The following is a 25,488-nucleotide window of genomic DNA, read 5'->3' as shown; positions in this document are numbered from 1 at the left end:
CAAGATCCGTCCATATTACTCACGGGAGTTTGCCAAATAAGCAAGCTTTTTTGCGTCAGTATTAAAGTTAATCGGATTGCTGTTTTGTGTTTTTGACACGTAACTCATCAGACCTACTTGATATAGCTAGAGTGGGGTGTACAGTTTATAGGAACGGAGATATGATAAATTTTAGTTGAAGTGAAGTAATATTAGTTAGTGAATATAAACTCGATATACGTGTTAAGTGCTTTCAGAGTAATCAATTTTGAGTGTGGCTAACTATCGATTCTTAGATGTTATAACACTATAGGGGTTGTTAGTTGCATCGACGTGCCACGTATATTTAATTGACTTATGTAACCAACAAGCTAAATTGAGAATTTATAGAGTATTGAAAACATATCGGAAATTTGAAATACCACTTAAAGGGAAAGTACTGTTGGAAAGTATTACAAAGAAAACATTCCTAAATTGTAATCATTTATCAATTGTGATAGACAATTAATTACCTGGGTAATGACCCAGAACCTAAGAGTGCTTTAACTTAAAAGTACAGTTTTCTTTCTTTTCATTAATAAAGGAATACTCTCTTTTGGTAAAAAATGACAGTATTAAGATTACTCTTCCTTAAAGTGGCATATAAGATACTATTTTTGAAATGAGTCACGTATTTTTACCAATAAAGCAGCTATTCGCCGGCGGCGTCACTCGTGTAGTCAAAGAAAAAGACAGTCCCGTGTTTTATAGGCATGGTTCCCGTTCCATGGGATTTCTGTGAAAAAACTATCGTAATATGTCCTTTTTCGGGTCTCAAACTACTTCTATACTAAATTTCATCTTAATCGGTTGAATGGTTTAGTGAAGATGAAACAGACAGAGTAACTTTCGCATTTATAGTAGTATGTAGGGATTCACCTAAGAAATATTTTCTATGGACATATTTTATTACAAATGTCTCAATAAATATCAAATTACGTCGTTGGAAAAGTAGCAGGCTGTTATTTTGATAATAAATTTGAATAAAACAGTATTGTGTAGGCAGACTACAGATATAATAAATAGCTGTCAATAAAACGTCATTATTACGAAATTTATTTGTACAATTCCATACGAGTTTATGTTCTATGCATAAATAAAACAGTAAAATAAAACACAATATAAGTAAAACGATTTATTATTTTAGTCAATTTACGTATGAACTTACAAAATATATTAAGACTGTAGACTGAATGTTTTGGCACACGTTGAGCTGTTAGCCACAAATGCTTTATATCTTCCGTTGTTTTTGTGAATTATCTAATATATTCCATAATTCTTTTACCGTGGTCAATTTTAAATACACAAATCTTATTTCTATCCTCAAACTTATTTCTATTTATATCGCACATTTACACTAATCGCAAGACCCAATGTTGGAGGTTACAACGATTTTCGATAGATTTTCGATAACATCACATTATACAGAAAACCAATATTGTCCAGGATTTCTGATTGTTTGAGATCCTTTTCAAAAACTAAACGCTATTTTGTTCAATAGAGTCGCTCCTGAATATTTCATTGGTCAATAAAAAAAGCAATTTGCTACAAATTTGACGGGCCAATTTCGTATTAGAATCAGAATTAACGATCAAATTTGGCAACCAAATCAAATTACACTGTTATTCGTAGCTTTGACAATATGTTGATTGCCAACATTGGATATTAACTTCTCTAACGCTTGAATATCAATCGGTAACCCGAAATAAACAAAAATTTATACCCGCTTTTATGACGTCATTGAGGTTGGTCGGATGTAGTGTAAATGAGCTGTAAAACACGACGTGAGCATTTTCAATTAATAATTGCGTAATTAGACGTACAAATAACACTTCGATTTATTTCTTTAAAACCAGTTTCGATATAATCTATTTGAATGAAATGATATTTACAATAGCTATGAGCAGCTTCAAATTACAATTATGGAAGATGACTTCTTACAGATAAATGTGTCTACTATTTACATCAAACTTGCATAATATTTGGCACAACTTTATTTGGCAAGTTTTAGTTCATTTAACGTATATCTTGAAGTCGAAAACATATCTAAGTCTAAAAATATTAAAATACGTACGTCACAACAATTTTATTGTATCTTAATTTATTCGATATGAGTTATATTATTTACACTGATCTCAGAAATACGGCAGTAGTTGTATATAGATAAGTAAATTTTTGTAAAAAGCGATCATAAACGCAACACCCATTGTACGATACATAATATTATTTGGTATATTTCGTTCCTATTATGTATTTGGCACATAATAAAACTCAATAGACAATATAAATCTGTTTGAACATGTCGTTTATAATAATTTACGTTTTAGTGTTACCTTTTAATCATTCATACTAATTTAAGAATATCTTCGCATCAGATTAATACAAGAGGCGAGAGAATTAAATTAATGACCGTCAACCAGTATCCTCGAGTTTGATATTGACGAATCGATAAAAAATTCATTACGATTTTTCCCATTTTCCTGAGTTTAATGTTTAAATTTGTTACGTTATCAGCCCATGCCTACACGTCACTGGGGGGCGCGAAGGCACGGTCTGCTCGCTAGTGGAGCTGACTTTTAGTACTGAATCCATAGTGCAAGTACGGGGAATCCGCCCCCTCCCGCGGCCCGCTGCCCCCTCCGCTCCCCCCACTTGGACACTTCAAAGCAGAACGTAGCTCCGATGCCATCTCTGAGCATAGCGACGCCTGAACGGACAAAGTAAACGGAACGCAGTAGAATTTATACTGGCGAGTAGATAAAGTAAACGTTTAGAAAAAGTTTACCTCCTCCTTCTGTTGATTAGTGTAGCATGAAAATATAAGAACCGGGTATTTATCATGGAAAATATAAGTACAACAGATCAAAGAATGGCGCTACTGTCTAGCTGTTTTGGGTAGTATAATAATTATGAAACACTCTCAAAAACACTAGCAATCAAAATGTGTCATCTGTTACATACATTTACCTATGTCGTTTAAAAATAAACCTAGAACAAAACAAAATATTAACATAAATAAAAAAGACGAAACTCCGAATTTTAAAATAATAATTATTTAAATGGTGTTAGTACTATTTAACACCATTTCAATAATTATTTCAATTTCAATGACCAGTATCAATTACAGTGGTGGCTGGATAACATCACCACTATAAGTAACGGTGAAGGAAAACATCGTGACGTAACCAGCATGCCGAAGAATGAAAAGTTCAACGAGATGTAGCATTTGTAAACCCGCATTTGGCTAAGCTGCTGGATTATTGACCTAAGCTCCTACGAGAGTCTTGTTCCTGCATTAGGAACGTATAGAGGTTGGTGAAGATGATGATGATGATGATGATGATGATTATGGTAAAACTTTAAAAAAAATATATAATCCAACATAACATGTAAAGTAAAATCTAAAACTTTTCCGCAATATATCATCATTACATCACAATTCAGAGACCAATAAAAAATATATTAAAGTTAATGAAACAAAATGGAACAATATTGAATAATAAAAGGTCATTGACTTCTCGCTCTAGTTTGAGCCCTATAAAAAATGTTATACTGAAACTTACCCGTTCGTCGACTGCCACCTTCCTAGACTTCCAGACGAATTCACAGACGGCTATGACGCAAGCGACCCCCATACCGCCCATCAGCACCACGAAAACGCCGCCCACGTTCGCTAAGCCCAGTTCGTTGGCAGTGGACGAAGATTTCGAGGTCTCGTCCTATTTATGAAACATTGAAACTGTGTGAATAAACGGGCTTCTTTTTACAATTCAAAAAATTCTAAAGAATTCCTATTGACACAATTTTTAATGCCATAGATTTTTATCTTCAGGCCTACATTTTTTTGTTGGAATATTATAAATTAAACAGCCTTGCCAGTTATTTAACGCTTAAACTAGGTTTAGGTGTCATCAAACTAAAAGCTACCGGAGATTGTAAACTATATTTGCATCCCGAAAAAGGCAAACAAAGGCGTCACACCGCAAGAGGTAGTGCATAATTCAACCACAATGAAAGACTGCTTTAAATTTTCGTCCGCTATTCAGATCATGGCACATTTTGAGTTCACAATCATTAAAATTCATGCTGTTTTTGGCGTTTAAAAACTAAACGGCTTTTGGATTGTAGGCCATGTAAACATGCTGTAAAAGCCTAACATGAACGTACTCTACAAGAGCCGCCGCCGCGTTTCTCCTTCCACCACTTTGTTTTCAATATGTGCAGTTTCCCTTCTTCTTGCAGTTTCAAAACAGCGCCACTTATAGCGGTACGGTATGGCGAATCTACAAAGTGAAAAGTTTATATTTAATGACCGAAATAAGCTCTTGCATGTTTTTCGTGTAGCGTTTGAGGACGTTTGTGGATTTCATTTTGTAGATAAGGTGATATATTAATAATTGTTGTTTGTTGTAATAGAGGCGCGTTATTAATCGTTCAATTTGTAAAGAACAAGACGACTGTAATGAGGAAAGGCTTTTTCTGTTAAATATAGGGCTCTTTTATAATACTGACTAACAAGTTATATCATTAGCATATTCATAAACTACTACTATTACTTTCATGTTTTATTACTTCTGTTAATTCTGAGGTAAACCAAGAGATAAGAATAGTCTTCTTTGGGTACCCAAAGCATATATAGAAGTGCATACCTCAATGAATTGATCCGATTTATTGACGGATAATTGTGTCGTAAAAATCAAGAACACTTTTGCGTGTATATTAAAAAATGATATTAGTTATTCCGTGAGACGATACGCCTAAATTAACGGGGTCAGTCGTGTACACGCGCAAAATGTTTTTCATAAATTGTAATGCGTTGATTCTGTCGCAAAATGTTTAGAGAATAAAACATAAGAGAATACTTTTCTTTAGAATAAGGTATTGAATTTGTAATTAGTATTTTAAAGAAGATGTTATTTAGTACATAATTTAACTGAATAAAATCTTAATAAAATAAATTACCTACTAAAGCACTTGTTGAGCTGATGGTCAATTAAAGAGATCATCAGAAATGGGCATTCCTTCACGGATTTTTTCTTCCTATAAAATCGTATTTATCTATTCTAACTTGGGAATCGAACAAAATACTCAGAATATTCAAGAAAAAGGGAATAAAATCTAATAAAATATATTGGAATAAAATGGAAATCCATTTCTACACAGGAATTTTAAGTAGGTAAAGCGACAAGGTTGTTATTCCTCACAGTACAAAGTGGATTAACAATGAATCTAATCTAATAAAAAAATAACAATTTTATTCAATTTTCAAATTGATTTCCATTATTTGCAACAAACACCTTTAACTATTACAAACGTAGAATAGTATAAACGAAGTGAAGAAACTCACTAGGCGGCATCGCTATTCCATATCCCTTTGAATCCAACATTCCACCAACTTGCGTCAAATCACAGTTTCTCTCTACAACGTATTCAATGGTAGTGGATTCCATTAGATATGCATACGACCCTTTCCCACGCATGACCCTTTCCTCCCCCTCTTTATTGCTGCTCGTAAATACCGAAGGTCTCGCAGATTCCATGAATGACCACATTCGTTGGTACGTAGAGAAATTTGAGTCCTATAGTAACAATGGTATAGTATAGATTTTGTAAAATAACCTGCTTGTAGGAATATTAGAATTTATTTTAAATCAAAATGAATAAAACACATTCATGCTAAAGTTATAAATCATATCATACATACCCTAAAAAATGCAGCTGTAGAACCTCCTTTCAACGCTCCATATTTTATTTTGGTTTGTTTAGCTAGATCTTCTGCACTTTCAATTGGCGAATCCATTCTTTCCACAGTAAGGAAAGCTGCTAAGTTAGCAGTGTACGAAGATATCATAATCAATGTAAAGAACCACCACATGCCAGCCACCATACGAGTCGAAACAGCTCTGGTTTGATAAAGTGGTGAGTATTAATAATCCATTGTTTAATGTATCATCACTCATTTTCTTATATAATAGGAATATAAATACTTTTAATAACCTTTGACGAAGTGTGAGAAGACATATATATACATATATACAGGTAGGTAGTACTATCTCAAAGATAGTATTTTAAAATGTGAAAAAGATTGTTATAGTTATTTTATATTTTAATGCATCCCTAACTTACCTCAAGAGAATTATTTCATAATTTAATAGCAATGTTTGAACTAGATACTCAAGCTTTCAACTACATCAGAAGATTGTTAGCAGAAGTTAATCTATTATCTGAACACAATTTCATAGCTACTGGAATTATGAGCTTTTACTAACACCACGAACACAGAGGTAGAAAATACAACAACATTGATTTATTTAACAATTATTATTTTGATGCAGCAAGCTATGGATACTACAGAAGCACTGTGGTGCGAGAACTTTATTTTCCTCCTCAAAATCAATTAGCAACTAAATAACAAACTGTTTAACTATCTAGCAAAAACCTGGGATAGTTGAAATCGCCAACACGCTTCTATTTAAATTGGTCGCTAAGCGGCCACCGAAACTTGAAATTCACAAAGGGCTGTGGTCGCTTTGTAACTAATTAGTTTAACGAAGTACTTTGAATTGAATGGAAGTTGTTCATTTTTTTGAGCCTTTGTGAATTCAATTTCGTAGTGCGGTGATTTCTGGCATAGATTTTCCAGTTGACTTACTTCGGTGCGATATCCGAACCTTGCTGCATCAATGATCCAATGGTGAACCATAGCGAGTTCAACAGTGTGAACTGATTCTCCAGGACTGGCGGCTCGTCAACACAGTTCCGGGGACTGTCCCACTCGTACGGACTGAACCTGCGCCCAAATATACCCCGTCATTCACTGAAGCTCCGTATCAGACGTGTTACGGAGGACTTCGACTGATCGCGGTGTCTGTTATACGCAGGTATACTTGAATGAACGTCAAACAAATGGAATTTGTGAATGTATAAACTCTATTGCAGATGGGCATTCGCATAAAAAGAACGGTAGCATACTTTTGAAATTATGAAATATTTACGTTAATTTAAAATAAGTAACAAGGAAACCTTCGTTGTTACTTTAATAGCATCTTTCAAGAAATATTACTGGGATAATGAATTTTGTATATCAACGCCGTATTTAGTAAAATATGTCAGAATGTAATCTTGATATTAATTTATGTAATTAATCTCTAAGGACATACAAAGTCGAGTTTCTATTTCGTTTATAAATCTGTATAGATTTCTTTATATGCTTTTATTTCGGTCTCTTGCTTGCCAAAATGTTCTATATTGTTCTATTGTGTTGGTTTACTTCAGTTTTCATTAGTATTTCCGATCTCATCACTCCTGTGGACTTCGCTGTGGTCACCATAAATAAAAATACCAGAAACAATCTTGCATTCAACAAGTTTGTATCTAATATCAAAGAGATCCATTGGTTTATCTTACTTGGGCAGAAAGTCACAGCTCTGTTGCATGAGCGAGCCGATCGCAAACCATAAACAATTTGCAAGGGAAAATATATTCTCCATTTTTTCACCGTCTGCCGTGCGAGATTGGTGCCATTCATATGGAGTGAACCTAATGAATTGTTTGAAACACACACAAAAAATAATTTTAACTGGAATAAAACTACGCTACGTGCTTTGATAATAACACTTTTTTACAGTTGATATTAATATAGTGAATTGCATAAAACACAAACAATAAATTCCAAAAATAAGCCTTTTAGTTGTATTTCTCTCTGCTGGAACATTTAATTAACTTACTACATGTTCTTCTTATTATATTCTTATAATGGTATTGACATTATTCTAAAATTTAAATTTCCTTAACGACTATCTTACCTTGCAAGTATAAATAGAAGAACGGACACTCCCAAGTACGCAGTTGCCATGTAGATCCAGACGTCCAAAGACAGAGGGGAGAGGAAGGAAAAGAGATTTGGTGGCTGCTTGATTGGTTTGCGGTAGAGCACAGATATACCGAGGTTCATAAACGGCATCGTGAAGTCTACGACTTGCTCTCTGGTATAATGAAACAGTTTATATTATTAGTTCTAAGGACAAGTTAAAACATTTTAGAAACAGACGCATCTATGTGCGATAGGTTATAAGGTATAGGGTATGTGCGATAGGTTATAGGGTATAGGGTATAACTTAACAGTTAAAAATACTCATAAACATAAGTATTGATGATTTTTAGATGTGGATGATTAAATTAAACTGATTTAGAATCCGATGAAAATAGATATTGTATTGAAAAAGATTTTACGCAACAGTTTATCAGCCACAGATCACAAAGAAGAGAGAAAATAAATGTTGCCAACCTAACATTTACAATTAGCATAAATTGAACAAAATAATGGTTGCGTTCTCAAATACCAACAAGTATAACCATGTATGTATGATATGAAATTTCAATCGTTACACATGTAACCTTACTTTGTGGAATATTTAATCAACGTTTATTGTGACAAGAACGTAGTCATACTCGTGATCTTATTGTTATAATGCCTAATACTTTCCCTACACAGCAATATTACTTCGCAAGGTGAAGCTAAAAATATGAACTCTTTAAATTAAATAATTAAACAAACACGTGATAACATTCCACCAGAGGAAATTAACATAGACCCAGACATGTGCATTAACGTGTAGCCCGAAGCAGTTAAATTAATGAACCTCGGAGTTAACTTGAAACATGATGACAAATTCAAAGAGTTTCACAATATCTGAAGACGTATAGTAATGCGACTACAAAAGTTTTTTGTAAATACTTAGATGATATTTCATTAACATGCTGCACATTTGCTGCGTTACTTTAACTAGATTTTTGCTTCGTCAACATTTCTTTTAATGCCACATGTAGCATAGAAATTTAAAGCAACGTTATCTTTTAAAATGTTTAGAAATATGTTAAAATTATCCAAGATGTTTTTTAGAAACTGTTATGTAATAAAATGTATACAATTTTCATTATCTGTCTGAAATTATAAATATATTCTTCCAGTACAACAAAGCAACAATCCAACGCAACAACAATTTCCATAAATGTATTTCCCGCCTAGTTCAATCCACAATTTCGCCATTATACTAAAATTGAATTCCAGTTCAATATATCAAAACATTATTGAATTACCTGTCATACGTGATTGTAAGGTCAGCGATCGCTAAATCAGCCCGTTGTTCCAGCAATTCTCGTATCATCCCATCCCACTCTTTGGTCTCACGATTGAACGAGCCGTATCGACCATCGGGAGCGAGCTTGAATGTGTAATTGAAGCCAAGGATTTTTGAAATCTCGTGAATTAGATCGATTGCGTAACCCTCAAATTGTGCGTTGCCGGTCAGTTTCTCGCTCGCCTCTTTCCTCATGCAGTAGGGTGCGCTCTAGGGAATCGATGTGAGAATTTAGTGCGATTATATCGTTGTTTATTGTTGATATACGCCGTTTATAGTTTCTAGATAAGATTTTTATAGTTTATAAATATATTGGGTGTTTAATATTTAACATTTTATTTTATTAAATCTCTGCCGAACCTCGAAAACGTCCGCTCTTTACAATTTCGAGTTAATATCGAAATTATGTTCGTAATTGAATGATACTCAACTAATTTTAATCATGCAGTAAAAGGAAATGTATTACAAAAATAAATAAATAAATTACCTCCATAACAATATAAGAATTTCATTAAGATTCATATTATCGCATGAGAAATATATCTTAAGCAAAATATTATTTTATTTAACCTAAGGATAACTTAGGAAATGATCTTTCTAACTGCTTTTAATAAACTAATTTTTTATTTTTATAAATATAAATATAACATAAGTATTTATTAAGAATCTAGTGCTTATCAGCTGAAAACGTTAGATACCCAAACGTGTCTGCATAAACAAAAATTATCAAACTTATCTCATTTATCTTTTCCCACATTGCGTCAAGCTACATAAAAATTAACGTAATCGCAGTTTTACAAACTCCAAATTGTAGCAAAGCACGTACCTCTAATAAGTGGACAACGCATACCTACACATTAAATACCGTTTGATTTAAATAATTTTCTACTTTCCTCTGAAATTTTGTGTGAATTTATCTGTTAGCTGGGCTAATTTCATTTTAGTGTGACACAGGGGTGCAATAAAATGTTTCAGTGGATGAGGTAGCACCGAAATTGTTTCTTACCAAAATTGTAGTTACGATGAGCGTTTTGTTTTGGAGTATTTCGACGATTTGCTTCTGGTTATCGCCGTAAGACCTTGTATAGTTGACGCCTTCAGATGCATTCCACGTCCCAGCCTTTTGTAGGCCATCCCTCGTCAGCTCTATTATGTCAAGGGTAAAATCGCTGCGGAAACCTTGATGATCGAACTTTATAACACCCGTTAAACCTTTCATTTCTACCTGTTTGTTGAATGGAATGAAAATTTTTAGTATGAAACTTTTAACGAAAAATCTTAAAATATATTGTAATACCTATAACAAAATATAATCTGATAAATCTTGAGTGCGTATTGGGGCATCTTGTGGTTTATGTCTTTTGTGCGTACTGCGTAGTGATTTTAAATGCGTAATAAAATTTCATATCACGTTTATAGCGGAAAATTTATAGTAAAAAGGGAAGCAAAGATGGAAAGATTATTATATATTATGAATAATAACACTTCTCCTATGAATCACACCACTGGACTGAATCGCTAATGCAAAATGTTGATAAAAGGACAGGGGTTTTTATCTTTTTCCATCATCTGATGAATTTGGATATGTTATATTCTATACAGTAATTAAGTACCATGTGATGTGAATATGAGTAAATTTAAATATCCTGTGTGATGTTTATTATTTTTACTAAAATATAATAGAAGTTTTTATAAGTTCTCCTTTAGAATCTTAATATTTTATTCTAGAACTTAGCATTCAACGAAATGAAAAATGGCAATTCAAAAGCAATTAGAACATTTGTTAATATTATGTATCTACATGCAATTATATTATTTTTATAAAATTTCAGTCCTTAAATATAACAGATATATAATACATATGTTGTATTAATTTGACCGTTTTGCTTCAAAGGGGTTAGTTCATTCAAGATGTGGTCAAAACTAATGCCCATCATTAGTTTTACACGACATGTTATAAATAGGACAGGGTACATACCATAATAACAAAACATTAGCAACCAGGAAGATTAAAACATCGTGAATGTTTCGAGGAAAGTTTTCATTCATTATGAAAGGAGCAAGATATGTTTCATATCTATAGGATGGAAATACAAATCATAAAACGTGGTTATTAAATTAAACACAATTCTGTATATGCTTTAGCGAATGCGATAATTAAAATAAACCGAAATGGTGTTTCGTATTTTAAATATTTGAAGCTTAATTATCACTTTGCTCATAATTAGGGATTGTACGCGTGTTAAAAATATAATTGATATTAGTTTTTGTTATGATTTCATAAAGTACATTTGGTAACATAGATTTCAAAGTTTAAATATATGTTTTGCTTGTATAATTGCGATTTTTTTTCAAGATTTATAATACTTTAAAACAAAAGGAAATTTAAATACAAGCTCATAAAATACGATTCGTATAAAAGTAGGGTGATAAACCGAATTTACATAATATTCTAGCGGCACCTTGTTTTTGACACTTACGCTTTCAAGGTATGTTCATATGAATGTAAATATTAATAGAATATAGAAATGTAATATACAATATAAATATATAAATGTATGCAGGTATGTATAATATATCAATTACTTATTTTATTCTCAACTTACAATTATTGCAATTTTATGACATCTGTATCAATATATTGGGAAATAATTTGTCAGCTTATGATAAAATACGGATGAAATTATAATTAACAGTTTAAGATTGAGAGTTAATATAGGTTTCTCTGTTGCGAATATTTATAAGTTTCCCAAAAGCCTAGTATAATCTTTTTAGTGTAAAGATAAAAGATGTCTTACGACCCTCAATAAATCACTTTTGGTACAGATTAAAAATTCGTGTAAGAATGAAAAAAACGTAGATACTAAAGCACTCACGCAAGGTCTTGCGAAGATTTATTTATAATGAAAACCATCCAGGTATCACGAACCTGTTCTACACACCGAATTACATTCATAGAGTAATAAGAAATACCTTTTTTATAATATATAAACCTGTAAAATACGTTTTATAAACGTATAATTTTACACAAAGTTGCTGTCACTGGCGCACACCAATCTTTAAAGCACATTATTTTAGAGCATCAATTACTCAAAGAAATGGCAACCATTTATTTATATTCGTGTAGTACTCACTATTTTCATATAGTTAATTAAGCTATATCCATGAGGCCATGTGTCCTCCGCTTCGCACGAGAGAGGCCGCACGTCAATTTGCTGCGACGTGTCGAGGTCGTGCAACGCTTTCGCGAACAAATGGACAGCGTCATACATCAACGCTGTTTCAGTCTTCATGAAAAAATACAAGATTTAACCTTGCGCTCAAAGAATACTAATTTTCAGCAACAGGTTCGCTCGAGGCATATTTTAAGCAAGATTGGTACTGCAGTTTAGTTAAATGTGGGTAGTCATTTATTTTGCCCTCGCGTTTTGTTTATTTAACTTTTTTTTTAACTATTGTAAATTAATAAATTACTAACAAGAGGGAAATGGACTCACCTTAATAAAAGTCATATTTTCCTGCGAACAAACAATACAATATTAAATCTCTGAACGTAAGCAAATACAGGATTATAAAACGAAATTACCTTCGCCGAGGTGTGTCCCAGTTGTAATTTCCTTCCCTTTCTCGCTTCATCATAAACCCAATCTCTGACTACTCTTTGTACCTCGGGTCTTTCTGGATCAAGTAATCTTAGAGCTGTTATGTTAGTACCGCCATATTTAAACTCTTCTAAGTCAACGCTGTGTAAATCCTAAATACAATTATAATATATTCAGTATCAAACTCAAATAATGAAATTATTTACAATAAAGTGTTCCGTATTGGCACATTTGAAACATAAATTACGTTTTTGAATAGGAACATAGTATGAATGGTCTTTCATGAATACTCGTTAAATGTGTGACTGGTCTACATTGATATGAAACATATATTTTGTTAATGAGTTAAGCCTCGAGCAAAATAACAGCTAAATAATTAGCAAAACGCACGATTAAAAACATTAATATGCTTATATCGTGTAATACATATTTAAGACCGCATTTAAAATCAGCCTAATCTACTGAGTTTTAAAGCCAAGAGTACTAAAGCAAAGTTCGAAAACAATAAGTAAACTTACTAAAGACGTGATGAGGTAACTGTGATAATCCGACATCATTCCAATCTGTTGCGCTTGCTGTAAAACATCCCTGATCCTCTCAGTGGCGCAGTCGAGTACAATGTGGGATTCCGCTGAGTTCTTTATTTGTTTCAAAAGTGGCCTACAAAAATAACGATAGCTTTCCGCAAGTGAGAAAAGAAACAACAATAACATGTTTATTTCAGATTTATTGAGCAAATGTGGGGATAAAATGAGTTCGGGCCTCATTGTGTCGATGAATCGCAATAACGCACTCACGAATAAAATCTATTTGTTAGATTATTCCATTGGTATTCGTAATTTTTCTATGAATATTTCTCTGCGAAATTGGTATTGAAAGTAATTGTTCGACGTTCAGTTATATCGTGTGTAGAAACAATTTCGAAATAAGCATTTTGGCTGATGTTTAAGCCATCGATTATTATGTATATTGAACATGTCATATTGTATATGACTAGACTATTTGAAATGCCTAAATACGAATCAGTAAATCACTTTTAATTGCTTTGAAGACAATGTTACGATACAATAAATTTTAGTTAATGTTGTTATAATATTCAAATCAGTGTACCGCGTAATATTGTAATTCATTGAGATGTTAGGAGGTAGTTAAGGCAAATCATAATAGGTCTCGAGAGAGACAACGCCAGCTCTCGCAATTGTAGATATTGGAATTCGTGGCATAGATATTCACAAATAATAATGAATATTTATATTAATTTGGAGTAATTGGGTTTTAAATCATGCCTTCTATTTGTGCAATGTGTTGTGTGTATATAATTGAAAATTATATATTATTTAAATTATATAAGAATGACACAAGAACTCAATATTAAGAAAAAATACTAGAAATAGAAGACAATATTTGCAAATATGAGTTGAGACTTTTATATGAAACGCTTTACAACATTCGTAACGCTAAACAATTACCAATGCCAAACAATTACCAATTATTTTTTGATGTTTAACTCACAAAAAATAAATTACGGAAATTTATGTAATTTCTATTTATGTATTATCTCTACCAAAATTAAACTTAAACCATAAATTACTAATCAACATGTTAATTAACCTGTAGTCATGAGAATCGGGCAGTTGTCTAACCGCAACCGGCAGTTCGGATGGCCCATGGGCTTTCAGTAATTCCTGCAGGCGAACTAGACCGTCGCTGTTCTCGTAAACTATTGTGAACGACTTCCATCCCCAGGCTTTGACGAGGTCTACGTATGCCTATAAGAAACATTGCATTGATATGTCTATACCGAATACCTAAACATAAAAAAATATAATGTTTTTTGTATTATTGAAATAACTGCTTATTACTTAATACATATAACGTTGATTTATACGGTACATGATACATCTACCAATTTTTTTTTTCAACTTTTGTCGGTTCCGCCTAATATAGAACTCTTGACTCGGCTCAAACGATTATGACGGGTAATTTTCTGACAGATATTTGACAAAGAATATTCTAGGCTACTTTTTGTTTCAAGCATTTGCAGGTCGCTGAATTTGAGAACATTGTTGGGTAACGATGTACCAGGGAAATATAGCTTCTTGAAAGTCACTCACGCGGCTAAGTGCAGCTGGGTGCGGGTACAAGTTGACGAGACAGGACTCCCGCCTCGTTCTATAATCCCATCTGGTCTCCAAATGTGGTAGTTCCATTGTATCGCATATGGACTGGACATGCGCCGCCGCGGGTGCCGATTGTGGTCCGAAGATAGCTGCCACTCCACTTCGTAGGAGGTGGCATACTATACCAATACATACAAGTATTGCAGGATTTTAATTTTTCTTTTTTATATACCGCCTATGGTTAATTATTTTATTTAAATGATAATAACTTTAACTCTATATTAAATAATTAAGTAAATTAGTATGTATACATTATTTTCTTATAGTTTTATCTCATTAAGCCATGTACTTCCTGTAGAATCTACGCTCACACATTCAGAAAATCTTAAGACGAAGACGACGTAACACATTTCACATACTAACTACACACAAACATATGTCATACGCTATAATTTTCAGGTCCAATCCCGTTTCCATCTTTTGTTAAATTAAAGTTTCTCCTAGAATTTAAGCAACACACGTCCCAGACGAGAGTTATATAAAAGCTATTAAAGTAACACAAAAAGAAAATTGAGCTTACACCGAAGTCTGCTACGTTTTATTTACGTATCGTACGAACCTCTTTTAGACGCGTGGAAACTGTCTTGAGGCGATATTGTTTCTACCTGAGCGAGTAATTTCGCTCGAGGCAACACAGCCCTGTCCGCGTTAACCCTTTCCACGGCGTATCGGAACGCAACTTCTTGCTTATCATCCTCGGGGTGGAATAGACCGCCTGTTACAATTATGTCACTTACAACACGAAAATTAATTAACAAGAATATCTTAAATGCGAGAAAATGTAAAATACAAGTTTAATTGGAATGAAACAATTGTGTATAACAAGTAAGAATAATTGAATGGCGAAACCGCGTTACGGAGCGCAATAAAAACTCGTCTTAACTGTTATTTCATTCATTAGTTAAAATGTTTGTGAAATGTGTATTAGTTAGTATTAGGTTGGCGCCGGTTTTTCTTCTTCTGTCTGACAATAAGAATTCGGCATATTAAGCTAAAAATTGAAGTCTACTATGTTTTCATAAGACTTAAACGTAGAAATTATAATGTATTAAAAAAAAATTACCACGTAACCTATTAATGTTGTATGTTAAAAAAATAACGAACTATAGAATAAGTAGACTTACCAATTCGTATTGTATCAGGCAGCGCTGAGAGGTGGCCGAAAAACAAAATGAGAAAAACTGCCTTCGCTCCTCTCATTCTGTAACACAGATAAAAACAAAAACTTTTACAATAACCGAAGTTTTATTTCAGTCAAGCAATATGAAGGCATTATTTGTTAACCCTTGCATGCCCTAAGATAATAAACCTACTTTTTCAACACAGATGGTGAAAATGAGACTAGCTGATGTTTAATTATTATTATATCCAAGTAAAAGCATTATTACAAATAAAAAACAAAAGTTTATTTTGATTAAAATATAGACTTACAGTCCAAAAATAATAACTGTCAGTTTTAGTTAAAGACAGACTACAAGTACAAATTTCAAATTAACTATATTAAAACAACTTGGTAAACATGCTTATGTCTAAACTTGGGTTTAATCCTAACAAGCTGTTGCCCGCGACTTCGTCCACGTGGTTATTTTGGTATTTATCACAAGCTCACTGTCACATCTTGCTGCTGCTGTGTTTTTAAGTAGAACTACAAAATAATAAAATAATTTGTAGTAAGTTAGACAAAATAATGAAATATTTTGTGAAAAATTAAAAATATAGTATTTGTGCATATAATAATAAAATATGATAGGGGTTCAAAACTACAATCATTACAAAAGTTATACATTAATAAAAATTGTCCCATAAATATACGTGCAGTACAAGACAGTACGTTTAAATGATACGGCTTCATATTTTCTTCATATAATTTTTTTTTATATTTTTTTTTTCCAACTGATATTAGCTCCCTTTGGGTTTAATTGTCAACATAAAGGTCAAATTTGAATAAGGTAATTGGTTTTTGGCAGCATCTGTAGCTATATTACAGTTATCTGACAAAATACAAATTGGCAATGTACAGCTTTTTCCTGACAGAGGACTGATAAAAAGCTTTTGTGGTAAAGTGTAGCTTGTTTTGGCCAGTTTTATCAGTGTCTTGGCACCAATGTTAAACGATTTAAAATTAAAGTGTCGATCATGGCCCGGATTAATTAAAGTATAGGATTGTGTATGTTTTTCACTTGATTTTTATACATTTACTAGCTGACCCGGCAAACGCTGTTCTCCCTTACTCTTATCATTTAGGGGGATGAAAAATAGATGTTGGCCGATTCTCATAGATACCGGATAAACAAAAGAATTTCATCAAAATCGGTCATGCCGTTTCGGAGGAGTATGGCAACGAAAACTGTCACACGAGAATTTTATATATTAGATATTTAATCATTTGAATATTTTAAGCGACGTTTTTATTTTGTATACGATATCAGCCTTATATCTTCGTATTAATAGTAAGATGTTTTTTTTTTTGACATATTTTGGCATAAAGCTTCCTAAACCCTTAATAGACGCCTTGCAATACGTATTTCGAGGTGCAGTTTAGCGAGAGACACATTTGTTATACACGGTTGAACCCAAGTAGCAAAATCTGAAAATTTCAACTAGTGGCATACCACAATCGATATTGTCGACCCCGCAGGAGTTATTTTTGATTACATGTCTAAACAAAATCACTAACCAGAATGTCCTAGATTTCAGGCTATGTAGCTTGACCACATTAATCAAACAAAACTCGTCTGCATTGAATAGGGCAGGTGGTGGGATGGAGTTTGTCGGCGCTTTATGTTAGGTGCAAAAGCCTACGCAAAAAGAGACATCGGAATACTCTAATAAATTTCACCATTACTTCGCTTCAAGGATTGCGCCAAGCCATAGCTACTTTCAAAATCAAGCGATGAAGTATGATTCAGAGTTCCCGCATACAGAAAAAAGATAAGACAGTAGGGCGACTCCGAATTGGCTACTGCAAATTTCCCTTGCCCGACGTCCGGGAGAGTAGCTCTCTCGAATTGGTTTATTTAGTCACAAGAAACATTACTCATGCATCGCACCATAAATCGCTTGAATTTTCGAATTGAGTCTGAAGACGCAAATGCCAAAGACGGCCTTACCAGTAGCCAGATATCAATTCAAACAAGCAAAATTGACGAAAAATCTATTTTGCATTTCTGAATGTTTTTCCGTTGTGTTATAAATGATTTAAGTAATCGGAATTACTGTTATATAGGTATAAGATAAGGAATCATTATAAACTAAGTCAGGTCAGCACGAAACACTACCCTGACTTAGTTTTTCTCTTGTAGAGTGTAATAGGTGTAGTCGAATAGATCTAGCTTTTTGGAACGATTATTAAAATTATGTAGTTAGCTAATTGTTACTTACAAATGAATTGGTAGTTAAGGCTGTAGGTAAATCGTATAATATTGGCATATCTGTATTCTGTAATACAACACAAGAAAATATTGATCAGGGAAACTCTACAGCGTCGAGCTGATTCCCAAACATTTTTACGATCTGAAAGGCACTTTTAAGTTAAGTTTCTATAGAAGTAATAACTAATCAATGATAACAATGGAAAAGAAAACGCGTTATGTTTAAAAGTATAATACAAAAAAAAATCGCTTGATTCGCGAATTATATAAATTTCGCTTGCAATGATTAATTATAAGAGAAATTAATAATATAACCACATCACAATATCATATGTTTTATATTAAAATAAATCCCGTCAATGATACCTGTCTAAAATGTATTTTGTCAAATGAAATGTGAGATCACAAAAGACTTACGAGATTTTAAATTTAATTGATAATTTATTATTCCGACAACCTAATGAAAGCATTAAATCTTAGATTGTAAGCTTTCTCCTTTATGTATAACTAACCTCAAGTTTCCTTGTCTTAATTGTTATAAAAAATCTGAGCTTTTGATCATCATCACTTTGTAATGTATACGTTAAGCTATAATAATGTTACGAAGTACCTAAATTATACATATATTAAGTTTGTTAATTTGTGGGTTTGGTGTTAGGGGGTGATCTCTCGATCTACTGAAGCAACTTTAAAGATTCTTTGACCGAACAGAGCAACGTTATCTGTGAGTGTCATGTCATTTTAATTTGTTTCTATCCCGAATCAACGCGAGGGAATCCGGGACGACCGGCTGGTATAAAATGAATATAGTAAAAAGAAGTTTATTTTTATTATTTTCATTAATTAAGTTAAGCACGGTTTTTTTTGTTCTGTGATATACGTATGAAAAAACACGTAACTGAATAAAACAAAAGCATGTGTAATGTAGGCGGTGTAAAACATCGTAAGTTATACAAATACTTTATACGCTCATAAATAAATGCAAATTCTAACTCACAAGGATCGTGTTAACATGAATAAGTCGTGGGTGTCGAAAATAATTCAAGATGTAAATAAAGGCTTCAAATTGGACTCCTCCTTTAGAATGTTGAATATTTTATTGTTTTTCCTCGTAATTATCAATAATTACTATACCGCGTCTATACCGCGTACAAACAAAGCAACCTTTAATTTCGCATATAATTTTTACTAATTATATAAAGATTTTAAGTAAGGATTATACGTACAATCAAGTAAAATAAAAGGTCAATCTGCAATACGCAATATTGATTAAAAATTAATATGTTTGAAACGGTGATTTAACTTTATTTTTAAATGCTTCTCTTCGTTCTTATTTACAGCATATCTTTTGCTTAACGTTTTTAGTAGTCTATTGTGTTCTTTAATTATATTAGATAAATGTGAAATCCCTTTTCTAAATAACTTTAAGATTTTATTCATTAAGTAACGGGTGCAAACCTTTTTATAAATTGAAATTAAAATGTTACAGAAATAAATAATGCATAAGGGACATTGTTGATTATTTTACGCTAATATCCGCTTTATCCGTTTATTATTTTGTTCGTGATATAAAGTATCGCATTTCACATAATCCGATACTCTAAAGTCCATAGCAAGCAACTTATTTAGTTAGTTTATAATTTGTGGTTTAAATAATGTTATATTGCAAATACTATAAGGCGCACGTGTAACAGATTTTGAATAGGAAGTATTTATAACTTTTGACGTTGGAGTACTTACTTATTCGTACAAATACCTCGCTTGCTTCTACTGTTACAACAACGATCAAATCAATCACATCTAAGCGTGGGAGCTCAGCTACTATAGCCTTTATTATTGCTCTAATTTTGCGTTCAATCCCCGATACTAAAAACATTTCTAATAACACTGACTTAGATTTTATTTCACAAACGTAGTCTCTGCTCTTAACATAACTTAACACACGTTAAAACACTAATTTAATAAAGTAAACAGCATTGACATTAACAAGGTCGTGCGTTTAGTTTTACAGAACAAAATCGCGTTTAATAAAATGTATTTTGTAAATACGTACCTGTTTAATTAATCGGTTGTAAATTCATCGCTTCATAATGATTTCATTGAGCTACGTTCATATTAAAACACTTCACAAACACCAATCACAGAAAAGGAAAAATCGTTTTAATTAAAACGGAGTCAATTTCAGGGGTTGAATGATTAGCGTAGTTGTTATGTGATTAACTCGATTTGATTATTATGATCGAGTGGGTATCGATTAAAATTCGAATCGTGAATGAATTTGGAAGTAAATAGGCCGGTAGGGACGGCCGCCCGCGAGGTTGGCGTCGTTAGGCTGGCGGGGCAACGCGTGGAAGCCTTACGGAGCATGCGCGCCGACACCCTTCCCGGTTGCCATTCTAAGGCTCCAAGACCGAATTCTGGGTTTATTAAATTACTTTAAAGGGAAATATTTTAATGATTTCCATTTTAATGTAAAGAATCTACTATTGATACTAAGAGCTTAGCAGTTGGCCTACTTAGATCAATACCGAGTAAATTATTAATGATGAGGTTCTTTGTAATTTTTTGCCCTGTCAAATTTGCTGCTAAAGAGGACAGATATAATTATATCAATGAGGAAACAGAATTGTATAAAATTCATAGGTCATTTTAACATTTAAAAGACTGCTTGCGTGTTCGATAGTGTTGTGCAATTCATTTTCTTAAACGAACCTCAACTTTTATATCACTACATTGAGGCCTTGGGTCAATAAACTGGTGAGAATTTCCATTGTTTTTTACCTACAATCTGCAAAATAAAATTTGTATCTGTAACACTAAGCACTTGTTTTGGTTGATTTAAATTAGTCAAAATATCCTTTATCAGTTTTAGTTTACTGTAACGTCCTTGATAAATCTTCTTAATTATTATAATTCGTTATTCATTAAATACGTAGCCTGCAATTAGCATGTAGGTATTCATTGAATTTAAGTCACTTAAAAGACAAATAAGCATATAGATAATAATGGCTGACGCACACCTAACAGTCGATCCGTTAGATGTGCGTCTTTAAACATGATCCTAATGGCAAAGTAATTCTGAAAGATTCCCTTATATATTTGCATTTATCCACCCGGAACAACATGAAAATCGGAGAAAAGTTCTAGAAAACATTCGAAAGCCAAAATCGCCATCAAATTATCGTGACAATTCAACCTTAATCTGTTTTATAAACATTTTCCCAAGAGATTTAAAGTTTTGGGTTACGTCCATTAGCGTAGGTCAGGTAGTCAACATAGATTTATTGTGGCGACTTGTGTTAAAATCAAACATAGACAGCGGAAGGGAGGTGAAATCCCTTCAGTGCTAGGCATAGTCGACTAGTAGGATTATTTATGTTGCTTATATTTGTATCGTATGTCGGTAACATTTTAATTGTGTGATTGACTTAAATATCTAAATTCCCTAATACATTAATATACTTAATTTAATTGTTATGAGCGCACTAACTATTCCATCATTCTCTTAATCTGATACGATAGATATTATAACAACAAACTGCATATATTACAAATATAGTGATATATAATATACTATAAATAACTATAAATCTGATAGACAAGGACCGAGGGCTGCTCAAGGGGGTCTTGGGTTGTCTGTAACATCATTCCGGTCCTGCGCTTGCTTTTTCCACATGATAATGGGTATGGTAAGCCACATAACTGTTTCATCATTCTCTTAATCTGATACGATAGATGATATAACAACAAACTGTATATATTACAAATAAAGATCTTCATATATCATCAAATCTGACAGTCAGTCGGATAGAGCTAATATTGGATGTGCAGAATGCAGATATATTTCTTGAAATTACATATAGGTACTAGCTGCGCCCCGCGGTTTCACCCGCGTAAGTCCGTATCCCGTAGGAATATCGGGATAAAAAATAGATGTTGGCCGATTCTCAGACCTACCCAATATGCTTACCAAATTTCAGAGGAATCGGTCAAGCCGTTTCGGAGGAGTATGGCAACGAAAACTGTGACACGAGAATTTTATATATATAGATGTTTTAAGCGAGCAACCATTTGAACTGCGGTCATACATTGATCGCGAATAAATCCCACATGTACTTTGTCTTTGCTAAATTGATCTTGAGTTACTTCCATTTTCGGTATATTGTTCTTTGAGCGAGATTTCGTACTTGCGATAACCTTTATTCTGTTGGCTTCTATCTCATTTTCAGAGACGTGCTGGCGACTGGTGATAAATGATTTGTATTTGTTTTATCACAATAGACAATAGTCGCAGCTCTATTGTCGAGAAATAACGTTTAATTCACTGAATGAAAGACCATTTTAAATGTTTTCAATCAATTTTTACTTTTAGCTTCATTCGAGACCATTTATTTTTTAATACTGCCTGTCCCTTTTTGCAAGCAGGGAAGTCTTGTCAGTCATGTATATGTAAATTGTTTAGTTCTCTAAAGCAAACGATTAATCATAAACATTAGCTGAATTGAATGTTGCCCAATTTGGAAGATAGCTAATATTAAAAAGCTACATATTTGCTAAATTGACCGCCTCCTTGGTACAGTGGTTAACGCGTGAGCGTAGAACCGAGGGGTCCTGGGTTCAATTCCCGGTGGGGACGCATAAAAAAAAAGAAATTCTCGGTCTGGCAGGACACAGAAGGCTGATCACCTACTTGCCCCTAAAGAAAATCGATCAGTGAAACGGATGTATATCATCTGCCCCATACCCCACTAGGGGACACGGGACTTCACTACACTATATTTGCTAAATGATTAAATGTTTTCATTTATAATCACAATAGAATAACTTAATTCCAAACCACTTATAGTAATGTTTGTAAACAATTGGTTTCTAGATATTTACGTACAACATAAAAAAACGTGATTTTTTCATTTCTTGAGATATTTTTAGTTTATCCAAAAAATCACTTTTCTATTCTCCGCTTGATCTCGTTAGTCGTTACAGTCTCAAATGATATTCTGCAAGAAAACAAATAACGGGAAACCTAAATATTATTGAAATTAATAAGAACGAACGGACATATGTAACATTAAATATATTGAACATAAATTACACTGTTAAATATAATAGTTTAAAAATACAAGCATCAATTTACAACACAAATTTTATATATTAAAATTGAAAATTGAATAAAATTAAACGCTAAACAATACTGCCTAGCTATTTGTAAGAATATAAGTAGAATAAAATCATGCTTCGCGTATATTCAAACATTTAGTTCAAACAATACATAACAAGAATCACAAGAAAAAAGAGCATAAACTTGATACATTTTTGATTTAACGTATAAACAACATATATTATTCGCTTTTTGCAAGTTATCACGTCATCGCGTTGATCTGTTAAATTTGGAATTCTCGATGAATATTGTTGGTCATCCCTCAACTGGAATAAACTGGAATAACCTCAATTGAATATAAACCGCCATCTCATGTAAGCTTATGATAGAAAAAACATATACATAACAGAGTGCTATTTTTGAGTTTTTGATACATTAGCTGCTCACCCTGGCTCTGTTCGGGTAGTCCTTGTCAATCCTAATTCAAGCAAAGACACTTCCAACAAACCAAAAACCACTATAAACTATTCAGCCGTTAATTAGTTATTCTTATGTGGTGAATGCACTTTTACGTATAAAATATTTTAAAAAGGGCATAGAATGTTACATTTTATTGAAAGGGTTTCAATTGATGTAATAAGACAATAACTAATCAAAACATATGTTTGATTATATTAATATTCATATTGAAAATATAATAAATCTTCGTATTTACGAGTAGTATATCTTTAAGTATTAATGTTCCTTCAAACTTCTAAAGTTCATCGCTACTATGACTATTATAGGTAGGTACCTACTCGAGTAGTAGTAAAGTTATTAAATAAATGTTATTCATTTCAGTGTTACGACGTACGACTTATATACGACGTTTGTAAAGAACGTAAAAATATTTTATAAGCTTTTTATTTATAGCATATATTGTATATGAATGGATTATTGGAAACTATGCACGTATGTGTCTATATTCGCTCTCAACTATATCGTGTAATTTTCTGATATTAATTCACAACCTCGAATGTCATAGAGTATGCGTATTTAACGATGCAATACTACGTTGTAATAACGCTTTACATTTCCCCGTATAGAATTAGGTTGTTGTCAATAAACATAATTAATTATTTTTAGATGTCCTCAGCATTTGCCATATACTACATCAATTCATTTGAATTTTATCAAGTTCGAAGTATTTCTTTGATAAAAAAGCACGGTGAAAACTCAGACAATTTCCGAAACAAATACATTACGCTTTTATGTGGTTTTCGACATCGATCCATATTTGCTCTCTTCAAACACGTTCATTTGAATACAATAAACTTTTGCAGGCATCTTACGGAGATAAGATATCTTTTGAGTATACTTTAAAAGGATTCTGAATAGATTCGTGAGAGCTCTAAAGTTAGGGGACATGTTGAGTAGCAATCTTTGGTTGGCGTTTCTCCAACAGATAAAAGTCAGGCGGACTAAGATGTAATACTAAGATATTAATATTCCCAATTTATGTATCCTATGCGTGGGACTCACTAATAATAACAAAACTTGAAGGAGAAAAATAAACTATAGAATGTTTTGTTAAATCTTGGCGTCAACAATGTTTAGCAGGCTAATAGAATAGGCAAATTTTGACTAATATGCATAATTCGAATGAATTATGAAAATTATCTTGCTGCTAATACAATAAGTATTCAGTTTGTGGCAACATTCAAGAGAAAACAATACTAACGTCGTAAACAAGAGGTCTCATTCCTTGAGCCCTAACGAGCAAAACTGAGTTTCAGATGACAATCCTTTGTGAAATTAACTTCGAATTTCTTATTTCGAATAAGTAACATGTTTGTTTTCTTGACATCTAAATATGGAATTATTTACCGTCGCGCGAAGCGACTCAGGGAGATTATGTTTTGCATCATTAAACGTGGCATCTTTTAAATGTTTAACTCGCCATGCCTTAAGCTAACACGCTACCATATTCTTGTGTGACATCGCATTAATTTCGGGTATTGAATAACAAAGGCTTTTTGTTATTAATATTCTTTATGTGCTTACATAAGGTTTTAAAATATATTATTTAGGAAATATAAA

The 25,488-nt window shown here is 32.8% G+C and overlaps 1 protein-coding gene across 5 annotated transcripts; it reads right to left on the bottom strand.

Annotated features, from left to right (window-relative positions):
* Positions 1 to 1,158: 1,158 nt before the first annotated feature.
* LOC119833774 (glutamate receptor ionotropic, kainate 2) lies at positions 1,159 to 20,632 on the bottom strand. Of its 5 annotated transcripts, none has more exons than XM_038357945.1 (19): positions 20,365 to 20,632; positions 16,065 to 16,141; positions 15,500 to 15,655; positions 14,875 to 15,059; positions 14,372 to 14,529; positions 13,279 to 13,420; positions 12,745 to 12,912; positions 12,656 to 12,676; positions 12,293 to 12,445; positions 10,165 to 10,383; positions 9,118 to 9,368; positions 7,824 to 8,003; positions 6,671 to 6,808; positions 5,723 to 5,921; positions 5,366 to 5,597; positions 4,186 to 4,301; positions 3,582 to 3,737; positions 2,804 to 2,812; positions 2,579 to 2,725 (listed from the first exon to the last, which is right to left on the bottom strand). In XM_038357945.1, the coding sequence occupies exons 2-19, from the start codon at positions 16,138 to 16,140 to the stop codon at positions 2,579 to 2,581; spliced, it is 2,706 nt and encodes a 901-aa protein (XP_038213873.1). In that variant the 5' UTR covers position 16,141; positions 20,365 to 20,632. The 5 variants fall into 5 exon arrangements, with proteins under 5 accessions (XP_038213874.1, XP_038213873.1, XP_038213875.1 ...); XM_038357950.1 differs by lacking the exon at positions 20,365 to 20,632 and adding an exon at positions 2,980 to 3,006 and having other exon boundaries at positions 2,662 to 2,725; positions 16,065 to 16,140; XM_038357948.1 differs by lacking the exon at positions 20,365 to 20,632 and adding an exon at positions 2,986 to 3,006 and having other exon boundaries at positions 2,664 to 2,725; positions 16,065 to 16,140.
* Positions 20,633 to 25,488: the final 4,856 nt, after the last annotated feature.

This window comes from Zerene cesonia, chromosome 18, assembly GCF_012273895.1.
Source record: "Zerene cesonia ecotype Mississippi chromosome 18, Zerene_cesonia_1.1, whole genome shotgun sequence".
Taxonomy (NCBI): domain Eukaryota; kingdom Metazoa; phylum Arthropoda; class Insecta; order Lepidoptera; family Pieridae; genus Zerene; species Zerene cesonia.
This window is presented reverse-complemented; position numbering and strand designations above follow the sequence as displayed.

Excerpts from the sequence above, each read along its gene's own strand:
- LOC119833774 (XM_038357945.1), bottom strand. The coding sequence starts at position 16,140 with ATGAGAGGAGCGAAGGCAGTTTTTCTCATTTTGTTTTTCGGCCACCTC. Across the intron at positions 12,913-13,278 it reads GTTACCTCATCACGTCTTTA|GATTTACACAGCGTTGACTT; the intron begins GTAAGTTTACTT and ends AATTGTATTTAG. Across the intron at positions 10,384-12,292 it reads TAATTAACTATATGAAAATA|GTAGAAATGAAAGGTTTAAC; the intron begins GTGAGTACTACA and ends TTCAACAAACAG.